The 27,267-nt window shown below is 37.1% G+C and overlaps 1 protein-coding gene across 5 annotated transcripts in view; it reads right to left on the bottom strand.

Annotated features, from left to right (window-relative positions):
- Positions 1-27,267, bottom strand: part of Creb1 (cAMP responsive element binding protein 1) — a 72,727-nt gene that overhangs the window by 18,665 nt on the left and 26,795 nt on the right. For 2 of the 5 annotated variants that reach the window (XM_028765833.1, XM_028765835.1), the window contains 6 exons: positions 24,779-24,925; positions 24,004-24,045; positions 17,310-17,410; positions 13,943-14,085; positions 9,906-10,088; positions 7,818-7,968 (listed from right to left, as the gene is read on the bottom strand). In XM_028765833.1, the coding sequence (XP_028621666.1) occupies positions 7,818-7,968; positions 9,906-10,088; positions 13,943-14,085; positions 17,310-17,410; positions 24,004-24,045; positions 24,779-24,925 (767 nt within the window). Of the gene's footprint in view, positions 1-7,817; positions 7,969-8,897; positions 8,962-9,905; positions 10,089-13,942; positions 14,086-17,309; positions 17,411-24,003; positions 24,046-24,778; positions 24,926-27,267 lie in introns of those variants that run through there. The other 3 variants (XM_028765837.1, XM_028765836.1, XM_028765834.1) reach the window with 3 other exon arrangements.

The raw sequence follows: 27,267 nt of genomic DNA, 5'->3' as shown, positions 1-27,267 counted from the left end.
TTGTATACATATTTAAGGAGGACCTGTACACACACACACACACACACTACACACACTATACACACACAAACATACACACAATCAGAAGACAATTTTCTTTCTATAAAATATCAGACAGTAAATATTTTACTTTGTTTGTTGGCATGAGCACATCGATGGACATGGATTTGATCCATAGTACACAGTTTGCTAATTCTTGATCTAATTAAAAAAATTAGACAATGTATTCATTATATGTTCTCTTAGAGGACATATATGTGAGGAACAAAAGGCTGGCAAGGGATACTCTATAAACACTAATCAAAAGGAACCTGGGATAGAAAATGAATACCAGAAGAAGTATATTTAATCTTGATTCTCAAACTGACTGGACTGAGAGATGCCTTGGAAAGGTCTTTCTTATGGTGATTTTTTTTAAAGACAGTCTCTTCCCATAACACAGACCTGACCTCTTCCCGTCACCTACCTGCCATGAGGTGAGCAGCCTCAGCCACATGTTTATACTGGCGTAATATTTTGTATTACTTCAGGCCTAAAGCAATAGAGCTAGTTGACAAGTCACTAAACCTCTAAATAAAACCGAAGTAAGTCCTAACTACCTCCCTTAATTTTCCATAGGGATTTTTCAGAGCAACATAAAATACAAAGCATACATTCCATTTTGTGGAGCAGGCCTCTTATCTAACCAGAAATCACTGCTCCTGTAATAGTCATGGCACTACAACAAATACTTGTAGCATATCTCCCCTGGTAGAATGGTATCATAGCATGCATGGGTGGACACTGCTTCCAGAAGATGTGGGTTATTAAATGAAAATATCAGTGTCAGGAGTGAGACACCTCCCTACAAAGGTCAGACAGACCTCAAAGATTCCCAACACAACACAGGCTATTGCCAGTGCTCTTACTTGGTTAATATAACTAGACAATCACACTACTTCTAAAACACAAAACACTTTAGTTGCTGGACACAGGGAAATCAAGCTGGAACTGATCTGGAAACTTTATCTCTGTTTGCTGCCTTGTGTCATGCTGATGGTGCTATGCTGATCACTGAGAAGAAAAATCTTTAGTGGACTTACCCAGGGCAGACCCTACATGCTATAATACCATCATGTAGTGGTTTCTTTAAACAAATATATAGAAATATTATAGAATATGCTTTCATTTTTATCCCAGGTGTAAGGACATGGGACTGCTTTGTACTGTTAGTAGCAGCTCACTGTGATTTGCCTCATGCTCTAGCAAAGGCCTGTTTTTGAAAGCTGCAGATAACTTTTCAGACGGTATATAAATGCTAGGGCCCTGAGAGGTTCGGTTTGGTGGTCCTTCAGGGGAGTTGGTTGTGGTTTGCTGGTAGGTGTCATCAAAGAAGAAACAAGAAATCAGATTCAGATCCCCCCCCCCTTCCTTCTTTCTCTCCTATCTAGTGATAGGAGGTGAAATGGGAGTAAGGGAGTGGGGAAAAGAACATACAAAGTAGCAAAGTCCAGCCACATCATCCTACTTGGCAAGATATGCCCACAGGTATGTGAAACAATGGTGTGACTGTTATATAAGTGGGGAACAAACTGCTTTTTGATTGGATTCAAGGCCTCCTCCACAGGAGGAAATTCATGCCTGTTAATGTAAACATGTTCAAATGCCCATGGCCTGGGAGGATATAGTCCCTAAGCAGGGACTGGGGTATGTGTGACAAACTAGTTCTGGTGTTTTCCTGAATGGGCATATATTGCAAAACTGCCTTCCAAATATTTCTTTATACCCATTGACTAGTACTGCTCTTAACCTGGGTCTGAGAAGCTTTTTATGCAGTGTGCAGCAGTCAATACAGAGGCTTCAAACTGATCAAAGTGTCCTGAATAAGTGACTGATGAGTGCACTGCTCCAAATAAAACCTCTATAACAAGTCCTACAAAGCTCAGAAGAGGGGGCAGAAAGAAAGAGCAAGCTGGAGCATGGGGAAGAATTCTGTGAAGTACGGTGTTGTATATAATGGATGTGCTGCTTTATGAACTCACAGTGCTATAGACACTTGCCTAAGACCTTCCTTAAGATCAAGCAATGCAGTTCTGAGGTTTGATAACAAGCTCTGGCTATATAATGGTTCAGATGACAGAAAGCTGAAGAAAGGGTATTTGGAACACAATTTTTTTTTCTTTTTCTTTGAGACAGGGTTTTTCTGTGTAGCCCTGGTTGTCCTGGAACTATGTAGACCATGCTGGTCTTGAACTTGGAGATCCTCCTACCTTTACCTACCAGTGCTAGGCTTGGAGCTCAATTTTTCTCATTCTGTGTAAATCTAAAAGTACTTCAAATAAAAGGTTAAAAATTATATGCCAAAATGTATGTATGTATGTACCTCTCTCCCTCCCTCTCTCTCTCTCTCTCTCTCTCTCTCTCTCTCTCTCTCTCTGCGCACGTACACACACACATACACACACACACACACACACACACACACACGCACGCGCGCGCGCGCGCGCACGCACGCACACAGGATTTTAATATTTTAGATGGATCAGTTAGAGGCAATTAAAATTTTTGCTTATGCTGTTTTTACTTGTACTGATTTGGAAAAATGATAATACACAGTCTACTTTTTTCAACAAAGAACATTCTAATCTCAATGAAAATGAGATATATTTTAAGTTTTAATGGTGAACTGTATGCAGTTGGATAGATGCAACTTAGTATCAAATTTATAGTTTGAAATTTTTCATATTTTTACCTTATTCATTTTCTGTAAATCTGCCAATCCATATCCTCAACTCCAATATGACATTGTTAAAAACTCCCAGTTTAATGTTTAATTAGCTATTTTTCTTTTGTTCTTCACTGAAGTAAGGTTTTTAAATTTAATAAGGTAAAATCTATTTAACAGTTTATTACTTCCATCTCTGAAAACCCTATTTAAACCCCCTCTACACTGTAGGCTATCTAACAGTAAGGGCAGTAAACTGTATTACTCACAACCACCCCCTCTCTGTGCAAAGAATCCCCATCCACAGGCCACTGACTTTGGCTTGTCCTTCCCAGAGTTATAGCCAATAGACACAAATAAACATGGTTTTCACCAGAGCCAAAGTATATGATTTAAAACAGTAGGCTGGGGAGATGTCTCAGGGCATAAAAGCACACACTGAACAAGCCTAACTGTGTTCCATCCCACACAAAAAGCTGGATTTGTACTACAGCACTCCTAATGCAGTGCGGTGGCAAAAAGGAGAGACTGTGCCTCAAAACAAGGCAGAAGCAGAGAGCCAACTCCTGAAAAAAATGTCTGATATCTACACTCAGGCCCTGTCCCTTCCCCATTGTCACAGAAAGGCTAGGTCTTGAAAGTGCTGCTCCCTCTTGGTGGGGATCCAGGAAGCAGCTGGCAATGAGGGTGAGAAATGAGGATAAGCCATGGCAACTGACTTGGAGCTGACAATGTACAACTGATAATGAGAGGAGGAGGTCATGTTGTTCTAAGACGCTGAGATTTTATGACTGTTGCTATAGTAACACAAAATGTTTGCCAATTATCTTCACTTTGGAATAATTGACAACTCGCACACCGTAGAATTTTGGGGCTCCTCAACTTTTTCCTCCTCAGTTCAGTGTAAGATGGGCTGTGTTCAATGAATATGAGGGTCATTTATTCTGGTGAATGATGCTCTAATTTGTCTACTGAAGAATGTACAATAACAATGATACCAAAATGGTGATTCTGGAGATACAGCTTAAAGCAACTACTATAGTATTAATTTCTTTGGAATTTATTTCCTCTTAAAACTGGAGTTTGTTTCTTTTGACTCTGAGCAAAATGGATATCCCAGAAAAGCACTCTACAGTTATTTCCTTATGCTATGTATCCAGACACAATGTGTTTTACTCTGCTTAGAGGCACAGTAGGATGAAACAAGCTCATGAGGTTTGTCACCAGACACAGGTTCAAACTGTCTTACAGGTTTCTTTTTTTCTTTTTGGTTTTATTTTCGAGACAGGGTTTCTCTGTGTAGCCCTGGCTGTCCTGGAACTCACTCTGTAGAACAGGCTAGCCTCGAACTCTCGAACTCTCGAACTCAGAAATCCGCCTGCCTCTGCCTCCCAAGTGCTGGGATTAAAGGCGTGCGCTACCACCGCCCGGCCATCTTACAGGTTTCTTAAAATACAGGACATCTGACTGCATATTTAGCTTTTCTCTGGTATTTACTTTCTTTCTCTTCTGCAAAGTGGAATAAGATCTGGCTATAAGAGATAGACTGTGTGAAGGTTAGTGCCTAATACATACTGTAATTTAGAATAAATCAGAGAAGCTTAGGTTAGTGTACTGAGCATTCAAAAGTTGGCTAACCACACAGGTAAAATTAAATAAGAAGAGTATGCTAGACTTGCCAGGTATATGGGGAACCCTGTAATTTAATAGGCACATGTAAATGATATGGTCACAGAAGCCAGATTCTAGGAAAGCTTAAAAAGTACCCTTGGAAAAAAACTACTTCAGAGTATGGGAAATGTCTCTTTGATGGAAAGTATAACTAAATCTAAGCAAAAGCATCTTATTACAGTTCCTGCTTTTAAATCAGGCAGCTTTGTAGACCTCATGTAAGCAACTATCTTAAGAACTGCTCTCCTAACCTGGTGTATACTGGAGGTAGTGACAGTAGTAGAGTAGATTATGGTTTCACTGGAATGCCCCTGAAAATGCTTGGCTACTAATAAAAGCAATGTTCTGAGAAGTTACTCAATTATGAGTATTCTGACCTCATTTATGGATTAATCCATGGATAGGTTCATAATTGCATAGAAAGATATGAGAAAATTAGGGAGGTAGAACTTAGCTGAAGAGAAATGGGTCATGAAGTTATGCCCTTGGAGGCTATGCCATAATTTCCAATCACTTAAAACAACTTACATCCACTCATTCATACAGTGTGGTATAAGCATATGTAATGTTTCCATGTGCATGTCTGTACAGATACATCTGCTTGTGGAAGCCAGAGGTCAACCTGAGTGCTGTTTTCTATCACTTCCTACATTATCACCCTTTTACAGTTAGTTGTTTTTGTGTGTCCAGGGGAGGTAACTGAGGAGATATATGCTCACCATAGCACACAGAAGAAAAACAGAGGACGATTTTTGGGGAGTCACCTTCTTTCCATTGTGTGAGATCCACTACCAGTCTCCAGACACATTTTTCTTTCTCTGCCTCTGGTCTGCTAAAACATGGGCCACTCTGTTCCACTGCAGGCTCTTGGCCATGGTGTTCTGCCTCACCATGAGACAAAAATCAATAGTGCCAAGTAGCCATGGACTGCTGAAACTGAGAGTCAAAATAAATCTTTTCTTCTTTAAGTTGATTTCTCAGGGATTCTGTCAGAGTGACTTTCAGAACACTAACACTGAGAAATGGAGAAAAAATGGCATTGTGCCTACTGGTAAATCTAACGAGTGTTTATAAGTGGGCAATGCTCTGGGCAACTAAGAAGGTATAATGCTAGTAGTCTTGGCTGGCACAGGCTTATAATCTCAACTACTCAGGAGGCTGAGACAGAAAGACTGGAAAAGGCAGCCTGGCTACTTTTTTTTTATTGAAACTAAGCTTTGCTACATGATCCCAGAGATGGGCTAGGGATGGGTATGTGTTATTGGATCCTTGAGTGAATTCTGATCAACCTGGGTAACAGCAAGACCCTGTCTGGAAGTTTTAAAAATTTTAATAGGGCTGGGTGGAGTATAAATCAGTGGTAGGGTGCATATCTAACATGAACATGGCCCTCAGGACAATCCCCAGTACTGCATGGAAGGGAAGGAAGAAATAAGGTAGTGCTGCTTCTCCCTGCACATGGTTTCACAGCCTCTCTTTCTCTGTAAGAAGATGAACCTTTTATTCTAAGAGCCAAATTACACAGACATAATTTCAAATCCTTAAAAAAAAATTCTGATTACTGTCTCTCCTTAGGCTTGTTTTCTTTAGTAAGTGCTGCTATCTTAAATTTGATAATTAGGCCTTTACTTGAGACTTCATAAACAACATTGTTTCTTACTTTTAGAAAAGGTCAACCTTTTCTTTTTTCTTTTCTTTTTTTTTTCTTTTTTCAAGACAGGGTTTCTCTGTGTAGCTCTGGCTGTCCTGGAACTCACTCTGTAGACCAGGCTGGCCTCGAACTCAGAAATCTGCCTGCCTCTGCCTCCCAAGTGCTGGGATTAAAGGCGTGTGCCACCACCACCCGGCTAGGTCAACCATTTCTTAATAGTTTAAAACAGAATATATTAATGTGCAATTTAATTCATATTTACTAATACATTTAAATAACTTAGGTGGTACATTTCTATTATAACTTAACTACATATAGTTGTTTGGTGTATAATAAAAGTCACAAGGCTTCTTTTCAAGTTTACCCTAATATCTCAGAATGGGTTTCTCCTTTTTCATAGCTAGACATCATTTACTAAGAGTGTGACAGTTAAGATTATTTCAGGAACAATGATGCTGACTTAACTCTTGGGGTAAAACAAGAATTTTGTCAATTTCAAATAGTTTATATCTTTATTCACCTTGATTCTCTTTTAGTTTTCAACTCCCTCTCCCATTATCGATCACCCCTTGATGCTTTTTCCCATGTTTGTGTGTGTGAAGGCTATCTTCCTGGATGTTGCTTTCAGCTTTCTCTTGAGACATGATTTCTTTCAACCCAGAGCTTTCAGACCATCTTGCCCTGGGAACCTAATCTATGTCATCAGACTGGAATTATAGGGCCCTACCAAGCATTTTATATAGGTTCTGGGGATCTGAACTGCAGTATTCTTGCTTGTATGGTGAACACCTAACCAACGAGTGGCGTCCTCAGAATATTTGTTTTGTTTTGATCATTTCCATATTAATAACTTCATTTATTGTTAGATGGCAATGCCAACTAAAAACATCTGAAAGGAAATAAGTTTCTAAGAAAGGCTTTACCTATGTTTTATTAGCTTCTTCTATGTAACACTTTAATTTTGGAAGACTAACATTAACTATGAATTAAAGCTTATCAGGAATATCATATATTTTTTAGAATTACTCTATTTTAAAAGTATTTGGATGCTAAATTATTACTCTGAGTAAAGAAAGTACATGGCCCCTAAGACCAGGCATGGTAGCACAAGCTTGTAATCTCAGCACTCACAGAGACAGGAGGATAAAGAGTTCCAGGCCACTTTGGTCCACACAGCAAGACTTTGACCCAAAAACAAAGAACAAGATGGGTGGCTGACAACCATCTGTCATTCTAGTTCCAAGAGATCTAATATAATCTTCTGCCCTTTGTGGTATGAGTGTGGTACACATACATACATGTAGGCATTCACACATATGCATAAAACATGCATAAATAAAATTTTAAGAGTATAAAAATGCAAAAGAAAGTATTCATTAAAACAAAAATGGCTACTGTATATTTGTTTCAAATAAATTTAATGCAAATAAACTGGAGTCTAATGTTAATATACATAAATGACACTTTGATGAATATTACTTATGATAAAATTTTTTAATTAACCTATCCTAATGACTAGAATAAAGTACAAATTCATTCAAGCTATGTACTATGTATGTATCTCTTATGGAAAAACTATGAAAAAAATTACTTTTTGATTGAACACTGACCTACAGTCCCATTAGCCATCTTATAAATGCAACTTAACAAAGCTTTAGCAATGCCCACGAATTCGATCAGAAAAAGAAAAATCAATGCACAGAACCTACTGTTAGCAGATGTAAAGGCACTCAGAGAAGAGTTTACAGATATACTTGACTTATAGCATTTAAGTGTCTGGAATATCTATACCTGTTCTTCATTAGACGAACTTCTCTCTTTCGTGCTGCTTCTTCTGCAGGCTGTGTAGGAAGTGCTGGGGAGGATGCCATAACAACTCCAGGGGCGATGGTGCTAGTGGGTGCTGTGCGAATCTGGTATGTTTGTACATCGCCAGAGGCAGCTGCAAAAAAGAGCAAACAAGATATAAACACTACAATTATTTCAACTCATTCTCAACCAATCCAAACATACTTAGGTTAAAAGGGAAACAGGGAACATGATTCTAGCTAAAAAGAAGATCCCACTCTACTGTACTATTAGTACATCTACAGTAAGGATGTCTTAGTGTCCTTGCTGGGTCTTATAGTTATGTTGTACTGGAATGGAGATCTGTTCTGTGGTTTACATACTTGTCGACCTTAAGTCTAAGAGGAAAGTGGGGCCAGCATAAATGATCCTCCTAGATATAGGGCTCAGGGTCTTCCCTTGATTTGGATACATTCATATTAAAAAAACTCAAGTAGACTCTTGCCACAACATAAAAACGACCATGATTTTTCATAATAGTAAAATAGAAGAGAAAATAAGCATATTGTAAACTATTATAAATCTCTAATTCAAACAAAACTCAAAGTATGAAAAACTGGACATTTGATTAACAATCATGGTATATGTTAACAGACCTTAATATAAGTGATAATAACTAAAAAAGTAAAAGCTGGATTTTTAAAAGCTCGATTTTTTTTTTCTTTTCAGTTTTCTAAGATAGGGTAGCCTTGGCTGTCTTAGAACTCACTATGTAGACCACGCTGGCTTTAGAGATCCACCTGCCTCTGCCTCTGCCTCTGCCTCCCAAGTGCTGGGATTAAAGGTGTGTGCCACCTCACTAAGCTTTGGATTTTCCTAACCATATAATCTCCATATGTAAAAAAAAAAAAAATCACTATTTGTCTATTATTTGCTTCTAGAAACAGTGTCATAATATGCTTTAATTAAGTACCCTAGCACTATGTGAGAGATTTTGAAGGTCTTTTATAAAATCATCTGTATCAGTTAAAAATACCAATTGTATCGTTTGAGGGACAAAGATTTATATACTAAACATGTTACCATATTCAAACTGACGTTGAGAATTCAAATTCACTGACATCCTGCTTTACAATTTTTTGAGTACCTGCATGTAAAGTGAAAAGGTGTTTTACTCCCACTAATAAGCAAAATATTTTTTTCAAATATCATTGGTCTAATAACAAGATATATAGTATGAATATATTAAAAATTTTTAAACAAAAGGTGTTCTACTTGGTGTTTTGGTATGATCCAAAAGTAATTACCCATTGTGAAGGGATATAACTCTCATTAACACAGGCAACATTAGTTATTATTAACAAAAATATTTTTAGAAGCAAATATTATTTTCTTAGTCTATACATTTTTAGTCTGTTATAAATTATGAACTCTTCAATGAATTAATGGAGAATAGTTAACACTCTCCAGACTTCTGAAATATTTGGGAAAAAAACCAAAATCCTGTAGTCCATCGAGGACTTAAGGACAACTTGTTCTCCATGAGCAAAGATCTGCACGACATATGGTTTTTTTGGAATGTTTTAATCCAAAATCAAAACTGATGACTTTAGAAAAGTTCTATATTCCTTTTAAGTAAAAATTAAAAAACAAATCAAAAGAAAAAACAGAAAAACAAACAAAACAGAGAGCAGAATCCACTAAACTCTTTAATAGTGATGTAGCACACAATGAGGTGAGAAGAAAGAGGCCCAAGGAAGCTGGTGTTACTTGAGGCCATACAGCCTGGCTACAGCTTCCTCAGTTCTCTTCTATCGTTGCCTGTTTCTCCCAGCCCTGAGAAATAAAGACAGGTATTGCTCTTTTTAAGCTAAAAGATAGTTGTTTTTATGCCACGACATTTTCGTTCAAGAGGAAAGTTTCATGAGAAATAGTTATGTATTAAATACATACATATCTAAATTGTTAATATCTAAATCTATACTGAAGAAAACTATTTTAGTAGTGCTTTGCAATATACTTACTTTTCATGAGTATACACATTGATTTTTAAAAGAATGTACCAAATGTATGAATTCTTAATTCTATTACCTTGAACAACAACTTGGTTGCTGGGCACTAGAATCTGCTGTCCATCAGTGGTCTGTGCATACTGTAGAATGGTAGTACCCGGCTGAGTGGCAGCTGCATTGGTCATGGTTAATGTCTGCAGGCCCTGTACCCCATCGGTACCATTGTTAGCCAGCTGTATTGCTCCTCCCTGGGTAATGGCAACTAAAACCCAATGAATTTTATTGTTACAAGTTTAATTAATACCACATAAGACTTTTAAAACACACTAAACCCATGCAATTAGCAAAGCATAATCTAGGAGAAATTATTCTAGAAAATAGTATCACCAAGAAAGACTTGGTATATTCAAGTAACTAACTGTGTATTCAGGAAACCATATCAAATTTCTATGAGAGAAATGTAATCTATGAACTGTACTACAATAAATAATGCGTGGTAACAATATAAAAAGTGAAAACTCAAACTCTTTTTGAACTTACTTAAACTCCAAGGAGGTCCTGCCCTACAATGATACTTCCCTTTACAGCACTGTTAACTCCCTCATATATTTTTTTTTTACTATCTGCTGCTTTAATTGTAAATACATTTTTGTAGGTAGAAAAAAATTAATATAAGAAGCACCCAATATTTGTTTGTTAAAAGTATAACTAATAAAGCTATCTGTTAGTAAATTATATTTTCTGACTCTTAGTGCAATTTATAAACTCTGTCAGTAGTGCACTTAGACAGCCATGTGAAAGCATGACACTTCTCAAGCGGGTAAGGAAGAAAAAAAAATCACTTGAGCTAGGAGTTAATAAATAAATGAAATTAGTAATATTTAAGAAAAGAAAAAGAAGAATCAGTGATACATTAATGTCCAAGGCCCTAGGTTCAGTCTCTAGCACCTACCACCTATCATCCCCACCAAAAATCTCATCAATGACAGACGTGAAATGACCGGGACCTCAGTTATTATGAGTGTCTCATGAAGCTTAAAAGTAGATCCAAGACCCCCATTTAGATGCACCTCATCTAGTTCTAAGCTCTATGTCTGGGTCTTCATAGAGTCTTCTATTGACTGTTTGATGAGTAAGCACACTAGCTACTATCTGGCAAATGAAAATTAATCAATGCTCACCCAAATCACTCTTACACAACAGTACACAGAAAAAGTTACTTGAAAGCTAAGTTCTTATCTTGTTTGGAATACATAATCTCTAGATACCAGAACTGAAAAATATGATTGACTTCTCAGATAAATCTAAGGATCAAGTTTCCCAAAAAAGACTAAAAATTATAATTTATCTGAGTAATTTCATAAAGTGTATATGTGTCTGTATATGCATGGTCAAGTGCTGAGAATTAAACCTCCACACATGGTAGGAATCCACCCTATTGATTGAGGTTTGTTCTCAGCTATTCATAATGGATTATAAATGCATTAAAAGGAAAGTAAAAAGAGTGTGGTATTAATGTATCTAATTATGCTACTGTTTAACAGAAGTGAATTAGTTTGGAAATATCAATGAGCTCTAGGGAATTATACCATCATGAGTGGTGTGTACACAGAACATTGATAATTCACTGTTCAATCAAGAGCTATGAGTTTATGATTACTAGTCACTTTATCAAGGTGATAAATTTGTGGAAATTAACATACAAGCATATATAATCCTATGTTAGTTAATCCCAGATTTTACTATCTTAGATGTCTAAAAAATGTTAAAGAATTGTTCTATAATTAATTTTGTAAGATTACTTGGAAAGGTCTGGAGCCATGGCTGCTCTTTCAGAGGACCTGGGTTCTATTCCCAACACAGGGAGGCTCACAGCCATGTTCAACTAGTTCTAGGGGATTGGACACCCTTGTTTGGCCTTTGCAGGCACTGCACACACACCTGTGGTGCACAAAGAAAATATCCAGACACATAAAATAAAAATACATGAAGAGGGTAGGGGAAGGAGAACTTTAAAGAGTCAGAAGGTTAACAAAATCGAATCTTCATTTTTCATAGAGTTAGTTTGCAAATTCAAATGTATTTAATTAACACTCTACTATTTTCTTGATCACACAGCAACAGGCTCAAAGTGAATGGAAGGAAACAACTACACGAGAAAAGATATGGGCTACTCTGGTAAGATCATTTGATTTTGTTATTTTTCCTGGAAATCTAAAAACATCTGTTCTTATGTAACAGATGTAGTTGTTTTAAACACTAAATAAGCGCTCTCTGTCTCTCTCTCTCTCTCTCTCTCTCTCTCTCTCTCGCACGCGCACACACACACACACACACACAGACACAACAATTCTTTGAAAATATAAGTCTCATCTAAGATTTAAACATGTTTTTAACTGTGCAGTATTTACTTATATATTTGATTACTTTAAAAGTGTAAGATAGTTTTGACAAAACCAAATTCATTAAAATAAGAAACTCATTATCTCTAAGTATAATTAAATCACTACCAATAAATATGAACAAGGAAATATAATTATGTTAAATTTTAACTTAAATAATCTAAATACAATTAAATTGTATTAGCTGAGATTCTGTACCAGACAGCTTATGGAAAACATAGAATGAAGAAGGAGGGATATATATAATCCCTCCTAGTGGGAAAGGATGAGAAAGAGGTTTACAGTTTATAGATATTATAAATCCAACTCTTAAAGTTTGGTAAGCATGTTAGCTTTACAAGTTATACACTATAGGGCTGTGGAGCTGACTAAGAGCACTGACTACTCTTGCAGAAGACCTAACTTCAATCCCCAGCGCCCCGTGGTGGGTAACCACCACCACCACCCGTGACTTCCATTTCGGGGTCCAATGCCCTTAGCCAGCTTTACAGCACCACCTACATGTGGTGTTGATGTACATGCGAAGTAACCACACACATAAAATTTTTTAAAAAATTAAAAATAAACAAGTTACAAAATAAATAGTTTGCCATACATGTTAGTATTCATTATATTGTTTCTTAGTGGAAAAGAAAAACCAAGAACATAATGCCAAATCAGTTTCATCAAAGGCATACATGCATGTACAATAGTATATAAAACGAATAAAGCTTTAAAAAATAAATCTCAAAGTCCTAGTACATTTAAACTAAAGCATCTAAGGGAATGGTAGGAAACCCAATACTTCTCCCCATCAGCTCTTGTATGCCTCTTCTAAAAATCATCTTTTCTAGTTCACTAGTGAGACTCCGGGAAGTCATAAATTAGGACAGGAATATGTTATACCCCTCAGTATGTTCATGCTGGAGGAGAAAAAAGTCAAGTCCAATGTCAGAGAAGAACCATCTTGAACACTTAAAATAATTTGGATATGAAATTATCTCAAACTAAACACACACAGACATGGAGGTGAGGGTGGGGTGGGAAGATGGACCCTTTTACAGCTACCAATAATTTAAGGGAAAAATCCATATCAGCTTATTTAGCTCAGTTATCATCGATAGTAAAGACAGTTTATCAGAAACACCATCCCTAGGGTCCAGACAGATGACACAGGGGGTAAGAATGCTTAATCCTCTTGTAGAGGACTTAGGCTTGGTTCCCAGCACCCATATTAGATGGCTCACAAGTGTCTGTCACTCTAGTTCCAAGGAATCTGATCCAAAGGCTTTCCAGAACTGCTGCACACATGTGATGCATATAAACTCACGCAGGCACACATACTCATAAATAAAAATAGCAAATCTTAAAAAAAATACCCTCCCTTATAAGTAATGCCAAAATTTCAAGTGCTGGAAAAGCTAAAAATTTTGCTTTTAGGCATCTACTTTAAATACAGCTAGAATACAAATTACAGGCTGGCAAGCCAATATCTTGCTAAAATTAAAAATAGTAATTTGTGTGTGAATCATGTAAGAGACATGGTGGAAGGCAAGATAGGGTAAAAGAAAAAAGAAAGTGACATTTCCATAAATGCCTTTTAACAATTCTTTAATAATGTCTGACAGTAGTGCAAACAATATTGGCAGCAAAAGCCGTGGCACTCATCACTTCCTTAAAGAGAATCCAACAGTTTTCCTTCTCACTTTTTATAATAGAAAAATGTATTACTCACTATACTGCCCACTGCTAGTTTGGTAAATTGGGGTTGGCACTGTAACAGTGGTGATTGCAGGGGCTGAAGTCTCCTCTTCTGACTTCTCTTCTTCGATCCTTGGCACCCCTGGTGCATCAGAAGATAAGTCATTCAAAATTTTCCTAGAAAAATAAGGAGCTATTTTAATTAAAAAAATTCACTAAGTACAAATAAAGATTAGAAAACTGCTAATGTATAGGACAAAAATTCAAACACATGAATAAACTCCAAACAAAGCAGGAACTTCAAATACAAGAACTATGTGGTGGTATTGGGGGGGAGGTATAATAAATAAAACTACGTATGGTTTTCTTTTCTTTTATCTTACGTGTTTGAGTGTTTTACCTGCACATGCCTGGTGCCTGCAGAGGCCAGAAGAGGCCACTACATCCCTATGACTGGAGTTACAAATGGCTGTGAGATGCTCTATGTGTCCTAGAGATTGAATCTGGATCCTTTAGAAGAGCCATCTCCTCCTACCTCCTCCAGCCTTCATAAGCTCTGTGTGTGTGTGTGTGTGTGTGTTTCCAAGACAGGGTTTCTCTGTGTGGCCCTGGTTATTCTGAAACTCACCCTGTCACCCTGTATAAATCAGGCTAGTCCCAAAGAGATCCGCCTGCCTCTGCTTCCTAAGTTCTGAGATTAAAGGCCTATACCACCACCTGGCTTATTTTGGTTTTTAAGACTGTCTTATTATGAATCTCAGGTTGGGAAAATCATAATCCTCCTGCCTGAGCCACCCCAGTACTGGGATTACAGTTAGACACCTTGCATGCCTGGCTCTAAATATATATATTTATCGATAACTATATAAAATTGTAACATGAAGAAATATTCCTTATTTAGAATTCTGGTTGAAGTTTAAACATTATCAATTTAGTCTCACAAGCTCATCTAGCTCCTCTTTGTATGAGAATCCAAACACAGCTAAAACATTACTCACATCCTAGTTCTGTTTGCTCTAGGTCATACTGGTTGATGAGAATAAATAACTTTTTTTTTTCAAATAAATTCTTCATAAATAAATCCAGAATCAGATATTTGAAAACCTAGCTTATTTTGTAAGCAGTTTTAGAGATTTCATAGTTATTACTTCAGTTTTATCCCATGTTTTTCAGCCCACTTCCTTTGCCTGCTGTGATCTTTCAAGGTACTCATGCTCCTGGGACCAGGGCACTTTATTAATTAAGCCTTACGGTTCTATCATTTGCAAATCTGATATGTATGGCTTCTGTTTTTTTCAGAACAATTACTGGTGAAAAATATCCACGAGAGACCAAATGGAGCAGCACTTTTCTGTTGTATCCAAATGAACTGCTTTATAATGATAGGCTGTTCCAATAAAAACCTATTTTGTGTAACCAATCAATTTCATTTTTCTAACCTAGTAAGCATGCTATAAGCATCTGGTATGTAGCTTGCTATAATCTAGATATAAAGGCTATATTTCAGGAATTCATAAACTTCCGATAAATAGTATCTTAGTGTGAAAGTTTGACTATAAGGTAAGGTAACATCCTTTATAACCCCTTCTCTACATGTTTTCTCTTGAGAGCTTTCATTTGATTAGTAAAGCATGGTTGATTTAAATAACATTTGCTAGGATTTTGGCCAGAAAAATATTAAGGCAAACAATAAAGCTGGTATTTTTGTAGGTTTCGTTTGTTTGCTTAAGTGTGACTATAGTAGGAGATACATGTTTGGAGGTTCTAGAACAACTCTGTGGAGTTGGTTCTTTCCTTCCACCCTTATGTGGATGAAACTCAGGTCACCAAGCTTGAGTAAGCATGTTTATCTGCTGGAGCCATCTGGCTGACTGGCAGCTATGATTTGCATAGGAGTTAGGAAAAGTCATGTGACTTGTTTCTTAATACTTAGTTGGATTTGCTTCAGGATCAAAGGTATTATATACTAACATGAAATATACTTCACAATGTCTCAAAAATCTAACACATGCTATATTTAAAACAAAAGAGGAGGGCTGGAGATAACAGCTTCAACTCCTAGCAACACACTAGCAGCTCACACTGTTTGTAACTCCCGTACTAGAGGACCTGACATCATTTCTAGTCTCTGCAGGTATCTCATGCACATTGTGCACAGAAATACAAACACTCATACACACAAAATAAAAGCAGATAGAAACGATTATACATATAAATGCCTATAATATATATCCTACAACATAAAATTTCTTAAGACCTCAAAATTAATTCACTAATAATATTTAGAATTTGTAATTGGGTGAGGACAGAAAAAGAGCTATAAGTAGTAACTATAGTAACTATAAGTAAGTACATGGAGGAAGGTGAAGCAATCAACTACCTTTAAAAAAGAAAAAGGAGCAAGGCTAAACGCTCAGTGGTTAAGAGCACTGGCTGCTCTACTATAAGACCTGTTTTGATTTCCAGCATCCAGAATGACTCACAACCATGTGTAACTCAGTTCTAGAGAATCTTCTTCTGACCTCTGTTGGCACCATGCACACAACTGGTGTACAGATATATGCAGACAAAACACCCATACACATAAAACAAAATAAATCTAAAAATAAGGAATAGAAATTTACACAAATAGGCATAATTTAAACACAGAAGGTAACTGTAAAAAAAAAAAGTTTACTGACTTCTTAAACATGAGATTAGTAGGTATGCTGTTTCCTGATATACTTAACATGGAACCAACTGATACATACACTAACTGTTTTTGACCTTCCTTCGAGACAAAGCATAGACTAGGTAGGTAACATTATAGTTGAACTCAAACTACAGGATGTTAGCAAAGTATCACCCTGAAAACCATTAAATACAGCTGTTTGTTAAGGAGCATGACATAAAAATTGCTTGTAAATGTGTTGCTACGAAGATCAACGTGTCACCAAGAACGATGCTAAGGGTATCCCAAGCTTTTTAAAGGAAGAGCAGCAGTCAGCACAGCTACAAAAACAGAATGTGGGAAATGTTGTCCTGCAACTGCTAGAGCAGTGCTTCTCAACCTTCCTAATGCTTTGACCCTTTAAAACAATTCCTCATATTGTGGTGACCCCCAATCAGAAAATTATTTTTGTTGCTACTTCATAACTGTAATTTTTCCACTATTATGAATCATAATGTAAGAATCTGTTTTTTCAATGGTTTTCAGGGATCACAAACCACAGGTTTGGGAACCACTAGTTTAGAGTAAGTAGTCTTATTCTGCACTGTAAACGTTAGCTTTTTTGAGAAGTAACTCAAGAAAAATAATCTGCAAAGTACTTGCTGGAGCAGCTTTATCAGTGTCCTGACATCGATCTGCCAAGCACTAAGCTTTGCTGCACCTCTCTGACTCTAACTATTAAATCACACACCTGTAGGAAGGCCTCCTTGAAAGGATTTCTCTTCGTTTTTGGGAATCAGTTACACTATCCACAGACTCCTGTGAATCTTCACTTTCTGCAATAGTTGAAATCTGAAAACAAAGAATAACTTTATCTTGATTATCAAATTTAGTTCCCATAAAATACTCAAATACAATAATACAATACAAAGAATGTATATACTCAATACAAAGAATGTATATGTAAATCTTATACATCAGTTTTAAACAGAGATAACATAACACTAAAATTCATCTCCTACAGACTAAAATGATGCCATGGAGACAAAAATGTTTGTCTAGAAATGTTTTTAATTCCTCCCAAGCAATTAATCCTGAATATATCACCACAGCAATGATTTCTTGTAGTGCATTTCCCACATTCTTTATTCTGCCAAGCAAAATAAAGTTTCTGACATGAGTTAGTCCTAAGTCAATAATAATATAATTTCCTGTAATTGTTGTGCAAACACAGATTTACAGTTGTATAAGTAAGTCAGTGATTCTTTACCAAATACTAGACTGTTGGCTAGTTTTATGTCAACTTGACACAAGCTAGAGTTATCAGAGAGGAAGGAGCCTCAATTGAAAAAAATTCTTCCATAAGATCTGGCTGCAGACAAGCCTATAGGGCATTTTCTTATTAGTGATTGATGGGGGAGGGCCAGTCCATTGTGAGTGGTGCCATCCCTGGGCTGATGGTTCTGGGTTTTGTAAGAAAGAAGGCTGAACAGTCATGAGAAGCAAGCCAGTAAGCAGTCCTTCATGGCCCCTGCATCAGCTCCTGCCTCAGGTTCCTGCCCTGTTTGAGTTCCTGTCCCGAATTTCTTCGATGATGAACAGTGATGTGGAAGTGACCTTTCCCTCCAAGTTGCTTTGGTCATGGTGATTTATCACAGCAATGGTAGCTCTAACACAGACACTGTAATTTCTCCAAATCAGTGAACATTCTCTACTATACATAAACATACTTCAAAGTTGGCATTCTTGAGTAAAACTTCAAAGTAATGAATGAGCTATGCATTTCTGTTAAAGGTCCTTAGACTGAAGAATGAGGGTGAATGGATAAAGACTGTGGGGTAGCAGAAACTAGAATTTACTAATCACATCATGTGCCAAATTGTATACTACGCCTCGATGTCGTCCATTATTTCATACAGTAAACATCAGGTATCAGACGAGTCCTGGTCCTTGGTTCACTGACGAGGACAGAAGAGCTGAGGCACAAGCAGGATGGGCAACTTAGGAGGCCACAACGCTAACAAGTGTGAGCCCTGATCGCAGTCAGCACTTGCACTTTAGACTTTACAAGCATTAAAACCCTGGGAGTTCCGGTGTCAGTGCTGCCATAGCTCACAGCACTTTACATCATTCTGGACTCAGTCTGTAAAATTTATATTACCAACTTTTTCTAGTCTATACTACAGGGGCCTCATGTGCTTTCCTCCATGTGACATGATGCTGTCACACTGAAAAGTAGACTTAAATAAGACAAGAGGCCCTGTATGTATTAGCATTGCTTCAAAATAGTCAACAACAACATGTAAAACCATATTCAGACAAATTTGAGAAATTCCAAAGGAATTCAGCATGCAGTCTATGCTCAAGGACTCTAGGGTGGACACTCATGTCTTCTGACAGTGCTGTATCATGCATATGCTCCTTGCAGAGAGAAATAAGGAATGCTCTAGCTGCTATACCCAGCCCACTCTAGTGTCTCTACACAAAAGTTCTTATGGATAAACAGAAGATCAGAAACTGAGAAAAGGAAAAAAAAAAAGACAAAGTCAATAGCCAATAAATATGTTCATAGTGGGCACTACTATGGCAACTGTACTTATTTTGGCTAATCTTAGTTCCCCTTTGGCTTTCTATCTCTGCTTGACTCTCATATACGATATACCCCATTCTTACAACCTTCTGAATATTTTTCCCTGTGGGAAGGAAGAGGCAGTTAAGTCTTTCCTGGTCACCTAGGCTGGCCTCAAACAGTCAAGACCTTCTAGCCTTGCTTCCAAATGCTGTATGTACTACCAGGCCTTACTCTTAACAACTATCAAGATCTTAAGGACACACACTGACACAGGAACACCTCATTCATGTTGAAACTCAATAAAACAAGCTCTGTGAGCTAGCTACTTACATACTTGGCTTGGGGGATATAGTTCAGTTGGTAGAGTGTTTGCTTAACATGAACAAAACTCTGAGTTTGATCCTCAGCACCAAATGAAAGTAAGTATGGTGCCTTACACCTACAAACATAGCACTTGGGAGGTAGAGACAGGAGGATCAGTAGTTCAAGGTTATATATGCCATATAGTAAGTCCAAAGTCAACCTGGGCTATGTGATTCAACAACAAAAGTCAAATATATATAAATAAACTAAGTACAGATTAGTTTCGAAATAAAATTCTGCTTTTTTAGTTGTAACTTTGTTTCCTACACCAACTCAGTGGATTTGGTTGCTTGTCTCTAATCTGAAAAATTTTGTCATTTCAAACAGAAAGGATTAACTAAAATGAGAAAAACCCAAACCACATGGCTATAAAGCATACCAACACTGAGAAGCCTGTGGATCATCTTACACTTGGGCTTTGATGGTTATGATGCAGTAGTTCTAACTAATGTAGCAATCTGGTGTGTGAGGTGTTAACATGAAAAGCTATGCATCTGGGGACCAGGAATACATGGGAAAACTCTCTAACTCTCAATTTTGCTGTGAATCAAGCTGCTCTTGAAAAATGAAGTCTTAAAAAAATCATACAGGATATAATAAGCTTTATACACTAATAAAAATTTCAAGATTCAATTTTATAACTATTCATAAATGTAAAAAATTAAAAGTAATCATTTACAACTAAAAGCCTAATACAGGTTTCATAATGATCACATTCCAGTGACAGAACCCCTCCCTCCTGCCCTCATACTTCCTGCCATCTCCCTGAACGTCTGTCACCCCAAATTCCTTAAACAGGTTTTTACCTTTGGCTGTTTGTAACAGTCTGGACATTTCCAAACCCTAAACCATTACTTATTTTTATAATTTGAAAATTTAAAAGAACTAAACAATGATTAGAAATTAAGAAATGATAAAACATTATTAAAACTATACAATCCTTTGCAAACTTAAGTGTTTTGCTTGGCTAAGATTAAGACTCCTGGTTTGGATAACTTTTCACTCAATGGATCAAAAAAGCCCAGATCTTAAAGCTTGATCTGCTATTCCCCTTACAAATAGGAAACTTGGAGGTTGGAGAAATGGCTCAGGTAAGACCACCAGTTGATCTTCCAAAGGACCTGGGGTTCAGTCCCCAGCACTCACATGGAAGCTCTCAACCATCTCTAATCCAATCCTCAGGACAGCTTCCTTCTGCTATCAACAGGTACTAGGCATGCACATCTTGTACAGGCATACATGTAGACAAATAAGAAAAATTTCACATGGGCATTTATGTTTATTTGTAAATTTTAAGTGTTATTTATTTTAAAAAGTTCTTAGGATAGGCTAAATATTAAATAACTCAAGTAGAATTTAGTTTTTTACTAACAGTAAGAACAATGTCATTAAATGCACTTCATTAAAAGAACACTGACAACCAGGCAGTGGTGATACACATCTTTAATCCCATCACTCAGGAAGTAGAGGCAGGAATTATCTCTATGGTTAGAGACCAGCCTGGTCTACAGAGAAAGCCCATCTCAAAAACCCAAAAGATCATTAACATCTTTCAACAGTAATTCAAGTCAAGTATGGAGGTGCATGCCTTTAATCCCAGCACTGAGGCAAAGCCTTTGAGGGCTACCTATACAGTAAGTAATACTTAGGCCCACCTAGACCTACATTTTTGGAAATGTGTCTGGATAGCTACCAATTTAAAAGAGAACTCTAAATGTAGAGATTAAGAAAACTAAGTGCCTTTTAGGTGTGCTTAGAAAATAATTATTTTCATTTCTATGTACCAATGAGCTAAGTGTCAAGATATATCCACTGTATTTTGATCCCTAGATCTAAACTGGTTATTGTATTGCACTCTAGCAAGAAGATATGTTTTTTTTTCCTTTTTTGCAACAAACTCTTACTATGTAAAACTCCGGGTGGCCTGTAGACCAGACTGGCCTAAGAAGATAAATTTACACTATTTACCATGAAAAATGTTAAGAAAGCATTTTCAAATTTCTCTCCAAAATTTCTTCTAAAGACTAATACTCCTTTCATTTGTGTCTAACCTCCCTCCCCCAAGATAGTACACAGGGGTTTCTATTAGGTGAGGTATTCCTTCAAAGCCCTTGCTTGCCATCACCAAGTATAGCAGACATTTTGAAACACTTGTCTTACGCTAGCAAAACAAAAACCAAACATCCCTCCCAACCCCCCAAACCCCACTACCGATTCTTAATTCAGACACAGCCGTGGTATGTAATAGCCAGAGAACGATCGGATCCACTATGTTGTAGTGCAAGGCTTTGCCACTGTCTCCACCATATCCAAGTATTAAAGAGTCTATCAACACTGACTGAGTCTCCATCGCTTTTTTTTTTCCCCTTCTCACTCACTTTACTTAGGTAACCAGCAGGAACTTCAAATTACAAACATCCTCATTTCCACATTCTTGGCTTGGCTTAGCTGCCTCTCCTGCTGTCTTTGGTTTCTGCTCACTGTGGTTCCCAACCACCTGAAATGAGTTACACCACACTTCCCTTTGCATCTTGTTCTACCCTTTCCCCTGTTTTATTAACTCTGCAGCACTTATCCTCACCTGACATATTTTATTTTCTCATAGTATGTCTCTCTTCACTCAACTGTGATCTTCATGAGAACAGAGAGGTACTGTTTGTTCACTGCTGTCTTTGATAGCACCTAGAACAATGACTGGCACATAGCATGTGATAAATAAACATTGGTTGAAGAAATGGATGGAATAAGTTACACTCATAAAATCTATGAATCCTTTCTGGTACATTTAGACAGTACTACATTGAAATGTGGCCCAAACTGGTAAGTGCCATTACTAACCCTGTATACACTGTGAAACTGCCATCATTTTTGCAAGAATTCTTATATCATCTGTGAGATATGATTTATACACCTAAGGAAAAATTAAGGCAGTAAAGTGAAGCTGTAAACAAAATATTAATACAGCTCAGTTTCCAATATTACTATATTGAAATATATCAACAGAAGTCCTACTATTCTTATTCTCCCATTAGGAGACACACACCTTGTATTATTCTGGGAACTTTATACATAACACTAACATTCTACAATCTAGAAGTTTGAGGGATAGTTTCAACCTGTTTGATAACCTCTTGTGAAGCACTACTTCCTCGTTATTAACACTAATCACTGCTCGCTGCCTCAAATACCTATCAAAGTTTAACACATTCTCCCGATTTAGAGTATTTAATGAAAAAGAAACACACATTTACATCCCCATATAGTCCAGGCTTCAAGGAGTCCAAGTTTTCTTTTTCAAACATGTATTTTTAAAGTTATAAGCATAGCTCACCATGATAAAAATGTATTCTTGAAAAGACACAGATTTCTATCAAAGTTACGGACATTTAATACTTGAGTTTAAATTATTTTTGCCCCAAGATAAGGTTAAAAATAAGAATAAAGGCAACAATTAAATATCATATTTTATTAATTAAAAACTGTAATATGTATTTTGTAGCCTAACTTTTTTAATAATAAAAACCTTTGGTTAAGTGAAAAAGTAAAGACCATGTGTGCTCAACATCACTTGACCTATTACTATCCAAAGTAGGTCTAATCTCTAAAACTCTTGACTAGCAGGCCAAGTTCTAGAGAACAATTCAGGTATGGAATTAATGCTGAGATCATATGGAGGATGGCAAGGTGGCATTCCATAAAATACACACTAAGTCACAGGACTACTTCTTATCATTGAGGTTTCTCAAAAACAGACCTTGATTTGGCTAATACTGTCACTGCTTGTTAGTAATGTCTATTCCCAGTATCTTTGGGAAATTAGTAACTTCAGGATTTCACATGACAACAGTTCTCTGCCCCATAAATGTTAAAGCAAACCAGAAGAACAAAGGAAATAAAAAGTAGGAGGTAACATCAACTCAATAGCTTGGCAAAACCTGATGTGGGTTTTGATGACAATAACAGAATCCAGGACAAAGGAGGAAGCACCTTTCCCCTTTGCAAAAATACTTATCAGTTCTGGCTACCATACGAGAAAAACACTCTCTCGTCTAGAAGAAAACAGCCAAGGCTGAGCAAGAGAAATCAAACATCTAAGCTTAACACATTCTAGAAAATTTTCTGTACAGTGGGAAGGGTATGGAGAAAGAAGGGAAAGGAAGAAGTTTGACAGAAACGAGTTAGATTTGCTTAGTTCTTAGGGTCACCAGGTCTCAATTAGAGTAGCAAGGCATACTCTGGCTAGCCACACAGTATTTTAGCAGTTAGGCTTCATGTCTAATTGTCCAGGCGTCAAGAGGTTCTGCTTCCTTGTCTCAAGGTGTTCATGCGGTTCTGGGCTAGCAGCTGGAGGAGAGCTGTTCTAGGACCTGAGCAGTAACTAAGCAGTGAGCAGTACAACAGAGGTGGAGAGTTTTGACTCAAACCCTGAAATTCCGTGTCAAAAACTTAAATAATTTCTCACCTTCCTTTCTACAAATAATTTTCTTCAAATCTAGGACCTAGGACTCACCTGAGTTCCGGAGAAAAGTCTTTTTAAGTCCTTACAGGAAGACTGTGAAGTAAAAAAATATGAAACGGGAGGCTGGGGTTATGGCCTACTTGCATGAATGTTCAGTCTTTGTTTGCTTTTTCCTTCAATTAGCTGATTTGCAAAGAATTATCCTGTTACTTCTCTTGGGTCCCTAGACCTAAGTAGTCACCTTCAGGCATCTAGAACGCCTTTATTCCCTTTACCCCAGAAGAGCAAACTCTTCAGAGAATCAGATATATGTGATACAATCACATATACAATCACATATACAATCAATGATCCTTATGATGTACCTTCTGAATGTAGTATTATTTCAGAGTTATATACTCTACCTAAAAGCTCTCAACAGACAATATCCCATATGATGTCTGATGTGATCTCTAAGTACAAATCCTATCTTAGGTTAGTCTATTAATTAATTTTTACCAACCCTTTCCCCATACAAACTTAGGTCCATTTTAAGTTAATTTTCCTTAATTGAGGTACATCAGTCCTACAGTCTTTCCCAACATTCCCAATTATCATATATATTTACTATCTATCTCTCTAAATAAATGCTTTTTCTTTTGAAGTTTAAAAAAAAAGTAATTTTCTTTAGGCATATATAACAGAACTATGCAGATATAACAGACTCCTTTACTATCAGGTAAAATAAATCTAAACTAGATGTGTCGCTATTTTCACAACTAATGAAAAGAGACAGAAATGGCTATAAACAAGTTATTAAAGTACATACAGAATTTTATACACATACCTGAACTGTTTGGACTTGTGGAGACTGAATGACTGATGGTTGGGCCGCCTGGATAACCCCATGGACCTGGACTGTCTGCCCATTGGGCAGCTGCACTAAGGTTACAGTGGGAGCAGATGATGTTGCATGAGCTGCTGGCATGGATACCTAGAGAAACACAGAAAGCAATGACCACCACAGAAACCTGTGGGACTACTCGGGTTTAATACAAAGTAACTTCTAATAAGCAAAAACATGGCCTTCCTGCTTTATACCTATTTTAACAATGTGCAAGAAATCAATGATTTAATACTCTTAAAAAAAAGTTCAAACCCTACAAATCTCCTCTACTTTTCAGCTCTTCCCAAGTGACAAAACAAAACACCAACCAAGAGCCAGCTATCTCCTGTAGCTTCAAAACACGCAGCCCAGCCATCCTCTGAAGGCTAAGAACACCCCATTCATATGGTGCTCTACATCTTCCTGCCTGCTTTTTTACATCTACATTTTCTTTCTTTCTTTTTAAACTAAAGGCCAAGTAATAAGGATTATATTTACTTAAAGACAAAAATATGCTAGGAAACTGATGGTCAGCATGGTCATTAAAGATGTGCTGGCCTTAAGCATAAAAGTTTTCAGAACACCCTGGTGTTAAACAATGCTTTAAAATCTTAACTTTTCCAATCTGGGCACTAGTTCAGAACGACATTTTCTAAATAAAGACTTTAGTATTCTACTTTAGACTAATTACACGTATGCTTTTTCATTAACAAGAAAGTATAAGCATTGTAATTAAAAATTTCACTTTCTCCTATTCACAAAAAACACTAATCTGGTAACAGGTAGAATTTTAAGAAGTGCTTTCATTTTGGATGAATAAAGGAGCAAAGCTGTAAAGAATATTAAAAGGAAACTAGTTTTTCTTAAGGTACAAAGAAGTCAATATTAATAATTCACTATCCAAATCTTAAGGGTTCTCAAATTTACTGACATGTCTATCAAATAGTATTTATTGTCCCTAAGCTCCAACATATTTAAGATAGAACTTTTATTGCTCATTTGATAAATATTAACCAGGACTCATGTTCCAAGAACAATGTTATAATAAAAACCACAAAACAGAGAAAGATATAGGACCCTGCTTTCAAAAAAAAGTTATTGACCTATACGTGTGTGTGCATCTGTTTGTGTGTGCACATGCACACATGTGAGCATACATGTGTTTGAATGTGTGTATGTGTACAGTGTGTGTGGTTTGTGTGCATGTGTGTGTATGTGTGGTGTGTATGGTGCATGTGCATGCGTGTGTGTGTGTGTGTGTGTGTGTGTGTGTGTGTGTGTGTAAAATGGAGGAAAGACATATACTGTTGCTAACGTCAGAGGTAGAGATAAAGTTATCAGAGGTTGGGAAAGGCTTCAATGGTCTAGTTATAAAAACCTCTCTGTATGTCACATTAAAAAAGCTTTCAAGCCAGACCTAGTGTCTCATGTCTTTAAGCCTAGCACTTGGGAGGCAGACATAGACAGATCTCTGCGAGTTTTAGACAAGCCAGAGGTGAAGTGGGACCCTGTCTCAATACAAACAAAAGTCTTGTATTTTAGTCAGTAAAAGTGGCACATGTTCATAATTCCAATACTAAAGATATTGGGGCAGAAGGATTGCTATAAAGTCCAAGCAAAGCCAGCCTGAACCATTCAAGGTCGTATCTCAAAAACAAACTTGATTTATTCTGAGAATATAGGAAGAACTGCTGAAAGGTCTTTGGAACTAAACAGCATGGTGAAGTTTGCATTTCAGATTAATCACTTTAGTGGCTGAATGACAGATATACACTCAGAGACAAGTGGAGGTGGTGTACCATGAGAAAGCCTACATAGTTGGGGAAAGACGATGAGGTCCAGAAATAGGGTAGTAGGTGGTAAGGACGGGTCTGAGAGAAGCAATTTGTATGAACATCTAGAGGCAGATCAAGGGCTTTCTGAATGTCTGAAGAGAGGAATTAAAGAGGAGACAGAATGGAAGAGGGACAAGGTTTGGAGAGCTGGGTTGTGGTGTAAGATGTAGTACTGGATGTGAGTTTACAGACATACCCAGCAAGATACTTCACTGAAGCTGGGAAAAGATCTCTTGAAGACAGGTTATCTTTAGCACACAGATTAAAACTAGAAGTTTCCTTTCCTTAGACATCCACAAAATCCTTCTGTATTAGTCCTATTTTCTCTGGTCACTTTCAGTCATGTTTCATTTTACCTATTTCTATAAGTGTGGTGCCAGGACTATCTGCAGAGTCGAGCATGTTGTCCTGTTTGTTATGAGGAAATCTAAGAAGAAACTTAAGAATACTGTCCTCTCAGGTTTGAAAGGTTCAGCCATAAAGTTATTATGAACTGAGTGTCTCTTCTTAATTCCATAGGAAAGCTATTTGAGTATTTGGCGCTATTACAGTATCAGTGACTTCTTCCATGCATCCTTTAAGGGTGAAGATAACAAGCGAATCCAGTGATGTCTA

This window comes from Grammomys surdaster, unplaced genomic scaffold (genome assembly GCF_004785775.1).
Source record: "Grammomys surdaster isolate TR1022 unplaced genomic scaffold, NIH_TR_1.0 165, whole genome shotgun sequence".
In the NCBI taxonomy this organism is placed as follows: Eukaryota; Metazoa; Chordata; class Mammalia; order Rodentia; family Muridae; genus Grammomys; species Grammomys surdaster.
This window is presented reverse-complemented; position numbering and strand designations above follow the sequence as displayed.